Source organism: Leptidea sinapis, chromosome 17 (genome assembly GCF_905404315.1).
Source record: "Leptidea sinapis chromosome 17, ilLepSina1.1, whole genome shotgun sequence".
NCBI classification, from domain to species: domain Eukaryota; kingdom Metazoa; phylum Arthropoda; class Insecta; order Lepidoptera; family Pieridae; genus Leptidea; species Leptidea sinapis.
Window position 1 is genome coordinate 13,807,632 of NC_066281.1, and position 17,496 is coordinate 13,825,127.

General features: G+C 36.4%; 1 protein-coding gene and 1 long non-coding RNA gene across 3 annotated transcripts in view; one reads left to right on the forward strand and one right to left on the reverse strand.

The window, feature by feature from the left end:
• Positions 1-244: 244 nt before the first annotated feature.
• LOC126969028 (uncharacterized) lies at positions 245-3,682 on the reverse strand. 2 transcript variants are annotated; one of them, XR_007730325.1, is made up of 4 exons: positions 3,312-3,682; positions 1,517-1,702; positions 521-720; positions 245-261 (listed from the first exon to the last, which is right to left on the reverse strand). It is a non-coding gene; the product is annotated as an uncharacterized LOC126969028 (long non-coding RNA). The 2 variants fall into 2 exon arrangements; XR_007730326.1 differs by lacking the exon at positions 3,312-3,682 and adding an exon at positions 1,886-2,517.
• Positions 3,683-4,050: 368 nt separating this feature from the next.
• The window catches only part of LOC126969185 (GATOR complex protein MIOS-B), a 42,407-nt gene continuing 28,961 nt past the window's right edge, over positions 4,051-17,496 (forward strand). Inside the window, exons 1-7 of the mRNA XM_050814502.1 lie at positions 4,051-4,674; positions 4,750-4,944; positions 7,957-8,103; positions 8,582-8,743; positions 13,588-13,780; positions 14,222-14,324; positions 16,331-16,484. Of these exons, the coding sequence (XP_050670459.1) occupies positions 4,548-4,674; positions 4,750-4,944; positions 7,957-8,103; positions 8,582-8,743; positions 13,588-13,780; positions 14,222-14,324; positions 16,331-16,484 (1,081 nt within the window). The 5' untranslated portion in view covers positions 4,051-4,547. The remainder of the gene's footprint in view (positions 4,675-4,749; positions 4,945-7,956; positions 8,104-8,581; positions 8,744-13,587; positions 13,781-14,221; positions 14,325-16,330; positions 16,485-17,496) is intronic.

The following is a 17,496-nucleotide window of genomic DNA, read 5'->3' on the forward strand; positions in this document are numbered from 1 at the left end:
TTATTACTTTTGCGTCATCTACTTCACTCCCAGATTACGTTCACTTAAAGATGTGGCGTTTACCAGTGCGACCTTATGTGCCGCCAGTTAAGCAGTGTATCCGATGCCTTAGGTTTGACCACTTGGCTAAATTCTGTAAGAATGCTCAGCGTTGCTCAATCTGCACTGAAAATCATTCATATAAAGAATGTACTATACCTATTGACAAAGCAGTATGTGTGCACTGTAAAGGTTACCATCTTGCAGTATCAGGTCAATGCCCTATAAAACAAAAAAAGAAATTGGATAGTAAAAATAAAAGTAAAACACCATTATCAGATTTATTTAAACATCCAACAAACTTTCCATCACTCAATAAGACAGAGAACACACAAGACATCATTAATTTAATTTTATCCAATCCAGCAGCAATGAACCTAATAGGGGTTCATAATTGGGGTTGTAATAGAACCAATTCTAGAGGTAGACATCATGGATGTAATGGACGATAATGACTCAATGTTCTTAAATAATGATCAACCAACAGTGGGTACTAATTCTTGGAGACCAAATGGACTAGATCTAACAATAGTATCATCTTCATTATTCCTGTGCTGTGAATGGCAAGTTCATCAGGACTCTTTGGGCAGCTATCACTTGCCTACAATCACAAAATTTTCCATGGTAGTGTCGGAAACTGAATCTTCTTCAATTCCATCCAACATTCCTCCACACAGTAATCTGAAAATAGTAAATTGGGACCAATATGAGAACTTAGTAAATGACTTGTTAAAACAATTTGATATAAATAATTGTAATCTACAGAAGTCTTACAATAACTTCTGTTCCATAATTCTTAGAGCGGTAGAAAATTCAGTACCTAAAACCAACTACCACTGTAACAATATTACTAATCTACCTAAAAGAAAGCGACAACTTCCCTGGTGGAATGGGCAATGTACTAAAGTGGTAGAAGATTGCAAACAGGCTTATCTGTTATTCAAATCAAATTGCAATATCCAAAACTACATTCATTTTAAGCAAGCTCAAGCAAAGAAAAAATTTAAGAACTTAGATTCTAATAATAATTGTTTCTCTAGCAATAATTAGATATCCAACTTTTTACACAAATATACTCCAGATACAGTACCAAATTTGACAATTATCCACAATAATCATCCTTTAAGCACCAACTCTTTTATGATTGCCACTTTTACTATTGAAGAATTAAAAGCTGGTCTATCATCAAGAAAGGACTCTGCATGCGGTTTGGATTGGCTCTCCTATAAAATGTTTAAACTCCTAAACTCTTCTAACTTAAATAAGTTTCTAAAAATATTAAATCTCCTATGGAAGAACTCCACTATTCCAGAAGAATGGAAAACAGACTGTCTAATTCCTATTTTAAAGCATGGGAAAGATTCTAGTTCAGCTGATTCATATCGTCCTATCACACTAAGCTCGTGTGTTGGTAAAATTTTTGAACAATTAATAAAACAGAGATTAATATTTTATATTGAAAGTAACAACCTCTTACCTAATAATCAATTTGGATTTCGATGTGGTTGTTCTGCTTGTGAGAGTATACGGCATTTATGTCTTGACATCCATAGTGCCCAGATTGACAATAAGATATTGGCTGGTGTTTTTTTGGATGTTGTAGGAGCATTTAATAATGTTGATTTAGAACAATTATCATCCATTCTTCTATCCTTAAATGTTCCTGGAAAAATAGTTAGTTGGATATTCAATTTCTTGCATGGTCGTAAATTTTATGTTAGAGTCAGTAACCAATTAATAGGTCCTCGATATTCATATAGAGGCGTATCGCAGGGCGGAATTTTGAGTCCATTGCTCTTTATAATCTACATAAATAAATATTGTTTTAGGTAATAGAGTTTCTAACCTCCAATTTGCTGATGATCTAGTAGTGTATAGTTCAGGACTTCATTTATCAAATGTTGTGTTAGATCTTAATGTATCACTCAAAAAATTGGAGCTTTATTTTCAATATCTTAGTCTTGAGGTCAGTATTGATAAAAGCAAAGTAGTAATATTTTCAAAGCATTCTATAAGAATAAGAGATGCAAGAATATAATATGATACTCAGGAAATTTCAATAGATAATTCAATAAAGTTTTTATGAGTTACGTTTTTAAGTAATTTTAGATGGTACAAATATGTTGAAATATTAGAAAATCGAGCATTAAAGGCCTGCAATATTCTGAAATCATTAGCTGGTACATATTGGAATGCAGACCCACTCATCTTGCTAACACTATATAAGTCATTAGTCCGTAGCCATTTTGAGTATGCCTTCTTTTGTTATGGTGGAGTAATTACATTAGTGAATAAATTAGAAAAAATACAAAATAAATGCTTAAGGATCATAACAGGCGCTTTTAGGTCTACTCCTATTATATCATTACAAGTAGAATGTAATATTCCCCCACTAGCTCTTAGATTCAAATATCTACAAACAAAATTCTTTCTCAAATTAACTTCTATTAATAATCATCCACTCGTATTAAAGATACAGGACTATATTAACCAAACTGACAATGAATCCTACTATCAAGTAGAAGGCATCTCTGATTTGTTACATTTTTCTTGTGATCATAATCTATTTTCTAGTATTCTTTGGCCATGTTATTTAAATTTTTATAATTCAAAATATACACCTATTAAAATAATTATTAATGAATCATTAAAATATAAGGAAGATGTATATAGTATGCTGTCAGAGTGGCAAAATTATAACCAACATTATACTGATGGATCTAAAAGTAATACTGCTGTCTCTATGGCAGTTTATGACATACAACTGCGGAGTGGGTTTGGTCATAGGTTATATACCTTGGTTAGTATATACACAGCAGAATGTGCTGCCATATATGCTGCTCTAGAATATATTGGAGAACAGTCATATAATAATTGGATTGTTATAACGGATAGCATGAGTGTTTTAAAAGCTTTACAATATCCTAAATGTAATGTTACAACTAATTTCATCATTTACAATATTAGAGACAAATATCAATGCTTATCCCTAACAAAAGATATTGTTTTATTCTGGACTCGTTCACACATAGGCGTGGAAGGAAATGAACAAGCTGATTATCTTGCTAAATCTATTGTGAATAGTAATCAGATACATACTGCTTTGAACATTCCCATACCACACACAGATGCACTGTCTCATTTTAAAGGTACAATCTTGCAAGACTTTCAGAATTATTGGCAACAAGTTGTTCAAACAAAGGGCAAATGGTTAGCCGACATTAAAAACGAAATCTCTCCTCCCTGGTTTGTTAAAAAGAAAAAATACTTACACAGAAAATTTTACACCACAATTTGTCGGTTACGTCTGGGACATTCTCGTAGTGGTGCTCATTTAGGATCGGTGTTTTAGATTCTCCAACTTGTCAATTCTGTAATTTATCCATCCAAACTCTTGATCACATTTTCTTTGACTGTCCCCAATATAATCTTCAAAGATTTACATTGATAGACTGCCTCTTGGATATTTATAAGAATGCTGAAAACATCCCGCGCTCACTTCAGCAGTTATTGAAAACTTATGACTGCTTCGTGCCGCTTTACAAATTTATAGTTTCAACGGTAGGCGAAATTTGAAAATACGGCTTGGCTTTTGACACAATCCCTTACACAGACTTAAAACATATTCGTCCATAAATTATTATTGGACTTGTGTTTATAATGTAATTATTATGTATATTATTATAATGTATATTTGTAGTTATACCTTAAATTAGTTTCATATTATCTTATAATTATTATATTCAACTAATATTCATCATTATTACTTATAATTCATGTATAATATATTTCTTATAACGTATATGAGATTTATATTTTAGTATTATATCATAAAAGTTTATTATTATTAAACCCCGGGCTAAGCTTGATCTTCATTGGAACAAGAATATTATCAATAAAAGACTTGGCTTCGGCCTTTCATGCGAACCTATATGTATATGAAGAAAATGAAACATGGAGAACACGAAATACTACTTTTATGTGAAATTGTACTATTTATGTTTGAAGATGAAGATTATAGAAAGACTTAGCTTGACTTTGAACAAGCTGTGTAAAGTGAAGACTGAAGAATAGAAAAATAAAAATGAAGACTTGGCTGTATGGGCTTTGACCCTTTTGTCTGTCCAGATGGACGAACAGAACCAAAAAAAAGTGACAATTGACAATTCATATGTAAATAAAAATATTATTGTTATTTTTCTATATACTACATACGTACTTGATAGTATTAGGGAATTGGTTCTAAGAATAGAAATCAGAATATTACATTAACTATTCATATGCGGTATTGTTGTCAGATTTATAAAATATAAAGTGTGAAATTACAAACTATTTTTGTACTTACTTGTAACTTACTACAAGTTTACAGATATTTTATTTTAAATAAGAAATGTTGGAACATAATTATATTAATAATTTTATTAGGAATCTAAGGACATACATAATATTATGCTAAATTGTTAAATTGTAATTTTTTTTATGTTAGTGTTGAAATATTTGTTTAAACCATGTCTGGAAGTAAAATAGGAATTATATGGTGTCCAGCACAACACGATAAATTTGTTGTATGGGGTGGCCAAGATCTGTCCTTGTATGAAATAGCTAATATAAGGGATATTGAGAAAAAGACATCATGTATGTATAAGTTATCCATGTTGATGTTGTTGGTTAAATGTTGAGTAATACACACAATTAAATCTCTGTTTACAGTCACACAGTTGTCATCAACGCGTGGAGCGTATGTGGTCGCCTCTCTGAGCGCAAGTGGTGTCCGTTGTGTAGATGTGAGTGCAATATCGGAGCAACCAGATCCTTTACTTGCTCTGGGACATGTGAATGGGAGAGTGTCTCTAACTAGCCTCAAACAAGCATATGATCCTCTGGGATTGGCTGGAAGAGAATTTGGTAATGTTTATATTATGTTTGAGCTTACAATCTTTTAATGAAAAAACTTTAGTACTTATATTTCAAAAATGTTTAATCTAAATGGAACATGTAAATTAGTTGTAGAAACACAGAAAGCATGAGGGAATAAACCAAACAATGGGCTGTCTGTATTGATTAAGAGAAGAAGTGCTATCACATACTTATATATACACATCATACAGAGTTTGTGTCATCTTTATTATGTGATTGCAAATCTTTGGCAAATATGAAACATACATTCAAATAAATCCATTGAAAATACTGTCTCTTAATTACATTTGTGGGGATTCTCTTGAACAACATATCCAAAGAAAATATGCATTTTATGACTGGGCTGGCAGATGTTATGTTCGTAACAATATAAAAGGTCTGAGACAAAACTATATTTAATATAAAAAAAAAGAAGAAACCTGCTGAGTTTCTTGCAACAGTTCTTCTCTATTCTGAGGCATCATAAACTTTTGAATGGATAGTAGATGTTTACTAAGTTATTTTAAAACCCATGTTCATTAAAAAAAATTGAATTTGAACTAGAAAAATAATATGTCAATAACCATTTATGTCAGTCTCAGATTGAAATCTACTTCCAACTAAAACCTGGCCATAATATAACAGCTCAATCGCTTTTCCAGTGAAAGGGGTGGGCCAAGGTGGCAAAAATTATGGCTTATATGTGTGGAGAGTTGTACAACAGGATTCAAATCTTAGACCGACTATGTCCTGAAAAAACTGAAAGTGTATATAAGTATGAAAGTTAACTTATCCTGTAACATTGTGTCTACATTACATACATTATTTTACATAAAATAATAAAAAACACTCAAATCTTTCGTTAGCACTTTTGTGCGCTGGCGTAGCTTACAGCAGCAACAGCAACAAAATATGAGCAAGGGTCGCAGTGTGTATTGTTGGTTGATCTAGTACCCTTCGTAGTCAGGTACTACAACGGCGTCTTCAACGTTATAGATTCATAATAAACATCCTTTAAAGGCTGGTACAGGTAGTTTTCTTTAAACCCTCCGTAATCGTCGCAATGCTTGTATGTATGTATTAGTGTGTACTGCAGCCGGACCTACACATTATCCCCCATATTTGAGCATAAGTGACTGTTTGCATTATATGTATTATTATCATTATTGTTGGGGAAATAAGCACTTAAATTTGTAGATATATTGTGCCCTCTACATGTGCAAGGACATACAACCTAGAGATGACTATGCTCATTGTGAGGAGGTAGTTGGGCAATGCTTAGAGATTTTTTTTTTCTTTCATATTCGGAGTTCTAATTTGTATCTAAATCCCATCCTCCAGGCCTACCTTTAAGCAGCCTAAGAGCAGCTTAACCTGGTTTAGGCAATGAAATCCAATGATTGGCTGTTTTGGGAGGTATAGTATGGTATGGTATGGTATGGTATAGGGGCTCCTGTTTCCGCAATTAAACCACTAGCTGGGTCCATTTTGCGTGCAGTAATGGCCAGTTACTCCAACCAGCCCAGCTCCTTCCAGAAGTTCAGAACATTCCTGGGGTGTTCACAGACTTCTTGGAGCGACCTCGTATTGGTTAAGGTTTTTGCCCGTTGGTTGGCCACCCCCGCGCCTTCCAGGATTACGTGAGCGACCGTTTCGTCTTCGGTCAGACAGCCTCTGCACTTAGGACTGTCCGTTACGCCGATTGTGAAAAGGTGTTTGTTTAGTGATGTGTGACCCGTTAGGGTGCCCACCATTATACGGATGTCATGTCTGTTGAGGCTGATAGGTCTACGTGTCAGTTTGGGTGATAGTGCAGGTATCGCCTCCTTTGACTGTCTACAGCTTCAGACATTCATCCATCGGGTGTTGTGTAGGTCGTTGGTGAGAGAGCGTATCCATGAGCGCATTTGGCTGAAGGGCAGTGGCAGAAGTGGCAATGGGCCAGTCACTATATTTGCCGATGCCCGCCTTGCAAGCTCATCCGCTGCATCATTTCCCAACGAACCGCTATGTCCCTTGATCCATTGCAGAGTTACCCGGTTATCAGAAGCAACTTGCTCCAGGGTTTGGTGACATTCGTGTATTAGTACTGAGTTGTATGTGTTACCCTTCAGCGCTGTTAGTACCGCCATACGGTCAGAAAGAAATCTGATGCTGTGGCCATGTACCTTCCTTCTTAATATAGCGCTGGCGGCTTCCTTGATGGCTACGCACTCACATAGGAAGATGGAGCTGTGTGTGCCCAAAGGTATGGTAAATTGTATGTTTAGTTCCTGTGAGAGCTGTTTTGGGAGTTTCCTGATTCTTCAATACTCTTCGGATTATGGATTCTCTGACATGGCAGAAGGGTTCAGGTGCAATGATGGTTGCCATAGCTCCTTTTTTGGCCAGCTCATCAGCTATCTCATTACTCTTGATGTCCTTGTGTCCCGGTACCCAAACCAGAGTGACCTTGGACTTGGTGACCGGAGGTGGATGGGAGCGGTTCGGAAGGTGATTGCCCGCCATGAAACTTGAAGAACGTTCGGACCTCATTCGTCAGGCCTGTTTTGGTCCGTTCGCCAGTTGATGATGAATGGGGAAGGCGCGGGGGCAAACAGCTAACTCCGGGTCTCTAATATCTGGCTAACATTAATAATAATAATAATAATAGTAAAAGTTTCCTATGAGAGTGAAGGGTGCCGACTGGTAACGCGTGTGAATTATTAGAAACATGAACAGAAATAGGGGAGTTTCTTATTAGTTCGTCTCCCCATGTCATAGTCCCTTTACGAACTGATAAATAGCATCATGACGTTTACCAAGTGTGCTTGCAATATGTTATGGTGTCACTATCTATGGTCAATAAAGGTCACTCTACAACTGCCGTAACTTCATTCATGCTAATGCTTTTCTACGTGCGATGTTGTTTTATTAATTCGATTTAGGTACATAGCGAACTGCGTCACTCCATTAAGCCGCTATCAGCAGACAGCATTAAGACATCCTCGGACTAATTAAACATAAAAATGCTTGTTGCAGTGGCTAGATATGCACGTCCCTGCAATTCATTGGCATGGAATCACCAGGAGAGTAATTTGTTGGTGGCAGCAATGGACAAGCATCGTGCGGACAACTGCATCATGCTGTGGGACGTACAAGCTAGTTCTACTGTAGACTATGATGGAGGTATGTTTCCTACTACTGTGAGCACTGACCTCTACTACATACCACTGGACTAGCGGCTGTCAAAGTGCTTTTGTGCCTGTTTGATATTCGCCATTTTGGCGCTGTTAGCCATGTAGCGAGAGTCTGCGATACTAAGACTAGTGATGACAATCTAGTAGACAACATAGATGGTGGAAAACGATTTACAAAAAAAAATTGTGTACTTTATTACTTACGTTGTTTCTTGAAGTATAAATAACACGGAAAAAGAACGAAACTGATTAAAAATGTAAAAAAGTTCAGAGTATTGTTACGTTCCTTCGTAGCCATTTGTATTATACGTCAAAATTAGTTCTCTGGACGCTCGCGAGTGGCGCTTCAAATAGGCACAAAAAATTTGCAGTCAAACATATGGAACAGCCTGTCCAGTGGTGTTTATACAGGTATTGTGAGGCTTCAAGAACTTGAGAGTGGCACTAGAATATATGATTGGTTGCAGACAGTTCATCACCAGCATCAGGCTGGCCGGAAGCAGGGCGTGCTTTGTGTGAGGCTGGCGGTGCGGGGGAGGCAGCCCATTGTGTCGCCTGGTGCACGTTTGCACCTCGAACTGTGTTGGCTGGTCTTAATCATAAACATATCAAGATATTTGATCTAAGAGGTTTGTATATTTTCGTAAAGTAAGCCTTATATTCCTTGTGCCTTTAGTAGTCTCTGTGATATGTGTTATAGGTGTGCCAATATATTTGTAGATGTTCAGAATATATTTTTATATTTCAGGTATCCCATAATATATGTATTTATTTTATTTTAGTTTTAAAATAAAAATTACAGCTTATCAGAAGATAGTAGTCAATAAATACAGAAAAACAATATAAGCTAATTACAAGTTTTCACAGATAGATTTTACATATGAAAACGACAAAACCCTTAACCGAGAGAAAAAAAATAAGAAATACACGGAAAACATAGTAAAGAATAAATATTTTAAAAGATATACAGTAAGGGGTAAAAAAGAGCATATTCGAAAAGTGACCAACGAGTTTTTTAACGAGGTTAAGGAATTATTTATAAGCGTTAAAGAATTCGCTTGCAAGTGTTTTATGAATGGTGGTGGCAGTGACGCAAAAAAGGTCCAAATTTTTATTATTTTTCCTAATTTTATTTAAAGATAAGGCAGATCTGATACACGAGTTTTTTCGAAATTTTGTATTTGAATGATAATTTTAAAGAATAACTTCACAAGAAGCTGCGCATAATCTACAGAGTTATTTATAATATTGATATTCAAAGTTGTATCTAACCAATGTACAATAGGGAACTTTAATTGTTTTAAGTTTGGTGGAATCTTTAGGTGATTGCATTAAGATAATACGTTGCGCTAACGCGTGTAGGATATCGCAAAGCATTTAAAAACGTTAAGATCTAATCGATTAACTTTGCAATATTGATCGAGTTTAAATTAACTACTATTAAGATTTTCATATCATCAGCAATGAGCAAAACGTTGGAATTATGAAAACAAGTTTCAATACCCTGAATGAAAATAATAAAGAATAGAGGCCCTAGTAAGGAACCCTGCGGCAGGCCATGATGAGGTATAGCCGTAGAGCACTACAGCCTATGATCTATTTTTTTACATAGAAGGAAAACCAACAAAACATATAAATATGTTATGCCTTTGTTCGGGCTAAAAGGAACATGATGAACATAACCGCTGTTTCAGTGTTTAATATTATATAGTGTATCTTTTTACCTTTCTACTCTGGGGGGTCTCGATTCTGGCCCGCACTATGGAGGATAGCATGGACAGACACTTTCACAGTATCGGGCCTTTGTTTTATGTTACGAATGCTCTTCTATTCCCTCCAAGTATTTTTTCTGACTTGAATTTTAACAATATCTAAAAAGAATATGTACATAGACTTGCCATAAATACTGCAACAAATAAAAAGCTTTTTCGAAGTGGTCTCCATTGGCTGCAATACAGCCCTTTAAACGTTGAGGCTCGTTGGCAATAGAAGCACGCACTCTTTCCATGGGAAAATTCTTTACTGCCAATCGTACGGATTGTTTTAGGGACTCCAAATTATCATGGATTTTAGAGCAAGCCGTACTCTCTAAAACTGACCATAAATCATAATCCAGCGGATTAAGATCGGGACCAGGCGACGTTTAGTCTTCTGATGAAGTCCGAAACGTTCGTTTCCAACCAAGACTGCGTAGACCGAGCTTTATGACCTGGCGTCGAGTCTTGCTGGAAGGACCATTCTTGGTTATTGGATATGGTGTCGTTCAGGGGCTTCACTACATTCTCAAGAATAGTACCTTGATACACTTGTACCGATGTTTATCAAAACACTTTTACCTTTTTCACAAAAGTAGGCTCAGTGACTCCTTCATAGCTAATACCCCACCAAACCAACCTAAGTCATCTTTTAAAATACGCGAAATGATTCTAGGTGCTGTCTTCGTCTCCCGAAATAAAATGTTTTGCTTTCGGTCAGGATTTCTTCGAATTATTTCCTGCTTTGACCACTTTTTTCGTACGAACACCACGAGAACGGCCAGATCTTTTTCTGTCACAAACAGAGGAGGTCTCATTGTACCTATCAATAGCCCGGTACACAAACATTTTACTAGTACCAAGAGTATGGAGACTTTTAAAAATTGCATTTGGCTCCATACCTACTTTGTGCAATGCACTCACAGCGATATAGCGTTTTCTCGTTTCCCAATACATTGGCGCCAAAATGAGAAAACTCAATGAACAATCATATAAAAATGACAGATTCCATATTCAAATGTAGTTAATATATGGGGCACACTAAAAGTTTTGCACTTGTAGCTAATCGGAACTATTTGAATTTCGTATGTTATATTTTTTGAAACAATGCAAGCTTCTTTGTAATAAAAAGAAAACAATTGGCAGGAAATCATTTGTCAATTGTTTTTTATCACACGTCAAAGTTCTACGTACGCAACGAAAATGGAATTAAGTCGAAAAGATTTTAGAGCGATGATTCTTTATGATTTAAAAAGTTCTCTCCGCAAGACTGTGCCGCTCGTCTTCAAAATGCTTTTGGAAGAGAAGCACTTTGCTTGAGCTCCGTGAGGCGATAGTTTGCTGAATTTGAGAGAGGTTGGGTTTCTTTATATGACAAATTTCGAGAAGGGCGGCCTTCAACTGCCGTCACCGAAAATAATGTGGCTACTGTTAAGTGGCTAATTGAAGAAAAGCCGCGGATCACCTATGAGACAGTTCGAGGATTATTGGGGAATGGTTAGAAAATTTAACACTAGGAATTGAAACTTCGGTAACTTTGTTGTCGTTGGATCCCTCATGAACTGACAGCGGAGCAGAAACGGGCTCGTGTGGAACGGTGCTCACTGATGCTAATGAAGTACGACCACGGACATTCTAATGTTGTTTATGACATTGTCACAGGAGACGAAACGTGGATTTATTGTTTTGAGCCCGAAATAAAACAGCAATCTTGGAAAATGAACACAGGCCAACAAAAGTGAGGCAGGTGAGACACGTTGGTAAAAAAATTATTGCATTTTTTCTCAGCTACGGGTCCCATCTGCACACTCGAAGATCAAGAGAGTGTTAAAGCCTAGTTGTATTCTATCATTTGTGTACCCAGGGTGTTAAAAAAAGCTCGCGAAAGACGACCAAAAAGCCGCGTTCTCCTACATCATGGCAATGCTTTTTCACACACGGCCAACAAAACTAAGTCATTTTTAGCTTCCTAAAAAGTACAACTCGTCACTTCTTCCTGCACCTAGCATCCTGTGATTTCTATATTTTCCCCAAAATCAATGATTTCATGAGAGGTTACACTTTTACCAATTCCGAAGAGGCAGTGATAGCGTTCAATCAGCACGTAGAAATCATGCGTTCATATCTATGGTCCTCCTGTTTTAAAAAATGGTTCGATCGCATGAAAAAATGTTTAAAATGTAAAGGAGAGTATTTTGAAAAGCAATTCAAATTTAAATAACTTTATTTAAAATAGATTCAAAATCACTTATTGAACGTCAAAAACTACCACCCATTAAAAATAGACTGCCTCAGACCTGAACGGGCGTAAAAATATCTGCGGGCTTTTTTTATATAAAAATATGGATTACAATGTGATATTGTACAATAAACATTTATAATTTAAGAACCTGAGGTTGTTAGCTTCATTCCCAGTCTGTGGTGTCATTACGAACATCGTTTATGCTATAGTAACCTTCCCCACACAAACGTTTTTTAACTATTCTTTTAAATTTCGTAACACATTTGTTTTGTACATTTTCTGGGATCATATTGTAGAAGCATATTGTAGATCATATTCTAACAATTCTTTTAATTTTCTTAACACATTTGTTTTGTACATTTTCTGGGATCATATTGTACAGTCAAAATGTTTATTTCTTTAAATTTTTCTCTTATTGGTTCTTTAGGACCTATGGTATAATTAGAGCGAATAGCTCTCTTCTGCAGCACAAAGATGGTATTAAAATAGGCCGCACTGCCCCATAACAATATACCATACGTCATAGTACTATGAAAATAAATAAAGTATACTACTACTATAATACTAGCGGCGCGTATCTATGTCAGTTAACTGTCTAATTTTATAAATATGGGAGCCCCATTGGAATTTGGAGTATGGATTTGGGATCATGAGTAATGCCAAGAAGTATAACAGATTCCACCGGTTTTACCTCCGTTTAATAAAATATTCGCACCTGCATTTTTGTCATTTGGCACGGTAAATTACTATTAAGTATTTTATACTTGGTTTTATGTATATTTAACAATAAGTTATTCGCGCTAAACCAGTACACGATGTCAGGTAGAGCATTGTTTACTTCGTCATATAAAACTTGGCTTCTTTTCACTTTGAATATAAGTGAAGTGTCATCCGCAAACAATACCACCTTGTGTTTTTTTTCTACAAGATTGGGTAGATCATTTATATAAATTAGGGAGAGAAAGAATCCAAGAATAGACCCTTCGGGTACCCCCATACCAAGAGGAGTCCCAGGAGATCTCCTACTATTCACATCGACCCTCTGAATCCTATTATTTAAATATGAGATAAGAAGATCGAGCGCAGATCCTCTTATACCATAGTGACATAGCTTCCTGACCAGCGTTGAATGTTGAACACAATCAAAAGCCTTAGATAAATCACAGAAAATACCTAGTGCATTCTGTAATTTCTTCCAGGCCTCGAAAATATTCCTGATGAGTTCAACACCTGCATCCGTAATAAACATAATGTTTTGGTTATATCATGTTGTTTTTTAAGTTACGCAAAACTTTTAATGTGACCTACGTATTTTGTTTATTTTTAATTGTAACAGTATTTATGGCCAGACTAAGTATAACATAGTTGCGAGCATTCCTAATATAATAATAACTTCATGTTGATAAATAATCATTGGTGGAATATGTTATAGTAACATTGCTTAGGAAATTGATAGTATATTTAATAATGCCTTTAGAGGCAGGCAGTAAAGCGTCCGGATCAGCCACGACGCGACATTGCCAGGGCGTGTGTGCGGAGCGTGGTGGTTGGCAGCTGGCGTCGCGAGGGGACAGCGCCGTGTGTGTGTGGGACGCCAGGGCGCTGGCCTCGCCCCTGCTCACTCTGCCGCAACCACGTCCCCCGCGCGAGATTCACTGGTGCCCCACCAGGTAACACAAACAACACAAGCGTCGCGAGGGAACAGCGCCGTGTGGGTGTAACATATCGATAACGTAACTCGGGCATCGAGACTGGACAGAACAGACCTCATCCCCTACATAAATGCACACACAAACCCGTGGTATAAATTAGAGTCTCAGAATATACCCCGCGTACGAGAGTTTATATACATATTAGTTTTATTACGATTACATTACGTCATAAAACTGAATGCATTTTCTATTTGTAACAAAGCTTATGTGCAGACCAGGTACAATGTTGTTTTGTACTCTTTGCTTTGGGTGCAACGATGTCTTTATCACTTCATCTAACCCTTATAGAAGTGTAGTGAGCTTTTGACTAGTAGTGTTTAGTGATGCCGGCACTAACAACTCCACCCGCGTGCACCCCGCACAAGTCAAACAGTCTACTCTAAACAGTATGTTTCACAGACGGAACCTGCTGGTATGTCTGCAGCGCGACTCCAGCTCTCTGCGCTTGTACGACATCCAGCAAGCCAACGACTTTAAATCGCAACAATCATTCGACTCGGCGGTGAGTCACTTTTTTATTTCATTATTTATTCATGTTAATATACACTCTTTTGCAAAAAAAAAACGCTCCAAGAACTGTTAATGCGGGTTGTACGTAAGTAATTAAGACTTCTGATATGTAGCGGCATTCAAAGTGCCGTTTTTTGTGAAGACTAACTCCGTACGGTCCAATACATTAATCGCTGCCTAAAACATAAATGAGCTTCCACCATAAGGGATTATTTCTTCACAGCAGACTTCTGTGAAACGTTACCCTTGCCTTCTTAGTACTCGCTGACGTCGGTCCTCACCATATAGTGATATTACTCTACCCCAGTCCTCTTGAGTCCACGTCACACAGAAGCCGTCACTCCTAACTGTCCATAAGCTGATGTGCACACTTCCTCTAGTTTTTAGATTTGTCAATGCCTGGTTCACCAGGAAGCAGACATCTCAAGCTTCTGTGCATGGTTTTCTTCCACCTACTGACGGAACCAGTCTCTTGATATCGTTTCTAAGTCTTCTGGACAGTCGAACGACTCACATTTGGCGCTGGGACACATAACATAGACTACAACTCTTTCGCAAGTAGCGCTATAATGTTTGCTCGCTGCTATCGTTTATCAACCATATCAGAGACCGCTAAATAACGGTATCAAGACTTAAAAATATCAAGGAAATGAGACAATCCGACAATAATTATCTAAAAATTATTTAGAGTTAATACGAATGAAAAGAACTGAATGAAATTATTTCATTTTGCTTATAATTATTCAAATTTGTTTAAGTTATATCTTATATTTTATGTCATATCGGATGAATTATTGACATGGTTAACATCTTATATGGCTTCCCGACCACTTGTGGCTTAGTTTAGTGATTATCATTCTCGGGATTTTTATTAGCTATCTGGGGTACCACATGGCTCAAACTTAGGCCCCTTATTATAATACCTTATATATAAATGATATCATATAAATTAATTAAATCAGAATATGAACTATACGCAGATGACCTAAAATTATACAGGACGGTAAAATGTTTTGAGGACAAAAAAATGCTTCAAAATGATATCGACTATATTTACTTATGGTGTCAAAATATTAGTATGGAACTGAACGAAGGCAAATGCAACTTTTTAAAATTTTCTAGAAAACGTATTAAACTTACAACTAGTTACAAGGTAAATTACGTGCTTATTGCCGAAAAAAATGATTTTAAAGATTTATTAGATAGTGAACTAAGATTCAACAAACATATAGATCACATTGTTCGTAAGAGTTTTAAAATGCTAGGTTTTATTTTCCGTAATACGAAAGATTTAACAAGTATTTTACTACTCAAGATACTTTTCAACTCTGTTGTCAGATCTAATCTTGAATATAATTCACCCGTTTGGTGCCCATATCACAAAAAATATATATCACGAATAGAATCTGTACAAAAAAAGTTTCTTTCAAAGTTAAGTTTTGTTGCAAATAAATATAGCCGTAATGATAGCTATGAGAATATATTAAATACATTTCAAATGAGATCTCTGCGAATACGTAGAAATGCTTCAAAATTGCTGTGTCTACATAAACTTTTAAGCTATGATACGGACTGTCCTTCGCTTTTATAACAAAACGGTTTGCATGTGCCGTCGTGCCGCTGCCGTCAATTGTCGGCTTAGTACTTTTTCCCCAATGCAATTAAATTCCACCACAGTTATTATGGCTTAAAATCTCCTCTACAGCTAATATTACAATTATATAATTGTATTTTAATATAGATGAAAAAATTGATATCCTCTTATCCAATTTTCTTAATTTTAAAAAACAAATTTATATTGCTCTCCAAAATTTATAGATTTTTGATTTTAAAATATCACATGTATTTCGTAAAGTAATGTTGTGCATACCTATAATTTAAGTACATTTAAACTATTTTATTATATTTTTGTTTAATTCTTAGTGCACAAGTTAGTAAATTGTATTTAGTTGGTAAGCCTTTATGAATAAATAAATAATGAATCCAATATCTTCATAGACGTCTGTGAGTGCCCTGGAAGAGAGCGAGTGCGGAGGTGGCGCACGTGGCCGCAGCGTGGTGGAGCGCGAGCTGAGCCCCGCGGCCTGCGCGCTGCTCGCGGTCGCCTGCCACCCCGCGCACCGCGCTCGGCTGCTGGCGCTCACCGCTACCGGTACTGGCTCCATAGATAATACCAGAGAATATATGTCCCACTGATGTTATTACCAGTGGACCCAGGCTAAGAGATGGCGCTGCTTAATTTTTTGTAAAAATAATTTACGCCCGTAGCGTACCGACTGCGACTACCTTTAGATAGCGCTCATTATGTTTATACTTTCTCTATTGTTGTAGACCGTATTATTGATTGCATATTGCGATATTGACTAATATTGTAGTTTGTTTTTTTATTTGTGGATGGAAATTCTTAATGGTGTTTTATATTACTTTGATTACCACACGTTAGCCTTGTTTTAATAAGTAACTTATGTGAGTTAGAGGTGAGGCGTGTATACTGTAACAGGTTTTAAAACTAGGTTTCACCCAAGACGTATGAGTACCGAGTCTCTCGTCTGCGTACGAAAGCGGAAAGGAAGTCGCGAGATGCTTGCAAAAACCAAATGAAAATCTACCTTATTACTGAACTGTCTTGTGTGCTAACTTTGTAACAGCGTACTAAATCGTGCCTTTGCCATATGGCAATGTGAGCAGACAGGAATTAAATACACCCAACAGTGAACTTTTAATGCCTCGTCTGTCCCGAACGCATCATGCAATACGCTGAATACGCGCTCGAGGAAATATTTTCGACTATTAACAATAGACGTTATTATGTTACGACAGTTTGAATAATTATGATGCGTATAGCGTATAGATAAAACGAAATAGATATGCGAATATGTATGCCGTGCATTTGTACCAAATTTAAATTATTTGAAGGTTTTGCGAACGCGGTGCACATTATTTTTATTTTAGGTACCAAAGTAATTAAAGTGGTTGTGTGTTCAATTAGACTTGATATAGATTAAATATAGGATATTATTAACGGTGGTTGTGTTTATTAAACAATTTGATGTTGTAATAATTCGAGACAGTTCGCGAAGTAAACAACTACTAGCGCCATCTATCAATTTTCCTACAAACTTTATATGAGTAACATCGAAAATCAGTTAACGCAGTTAGACATT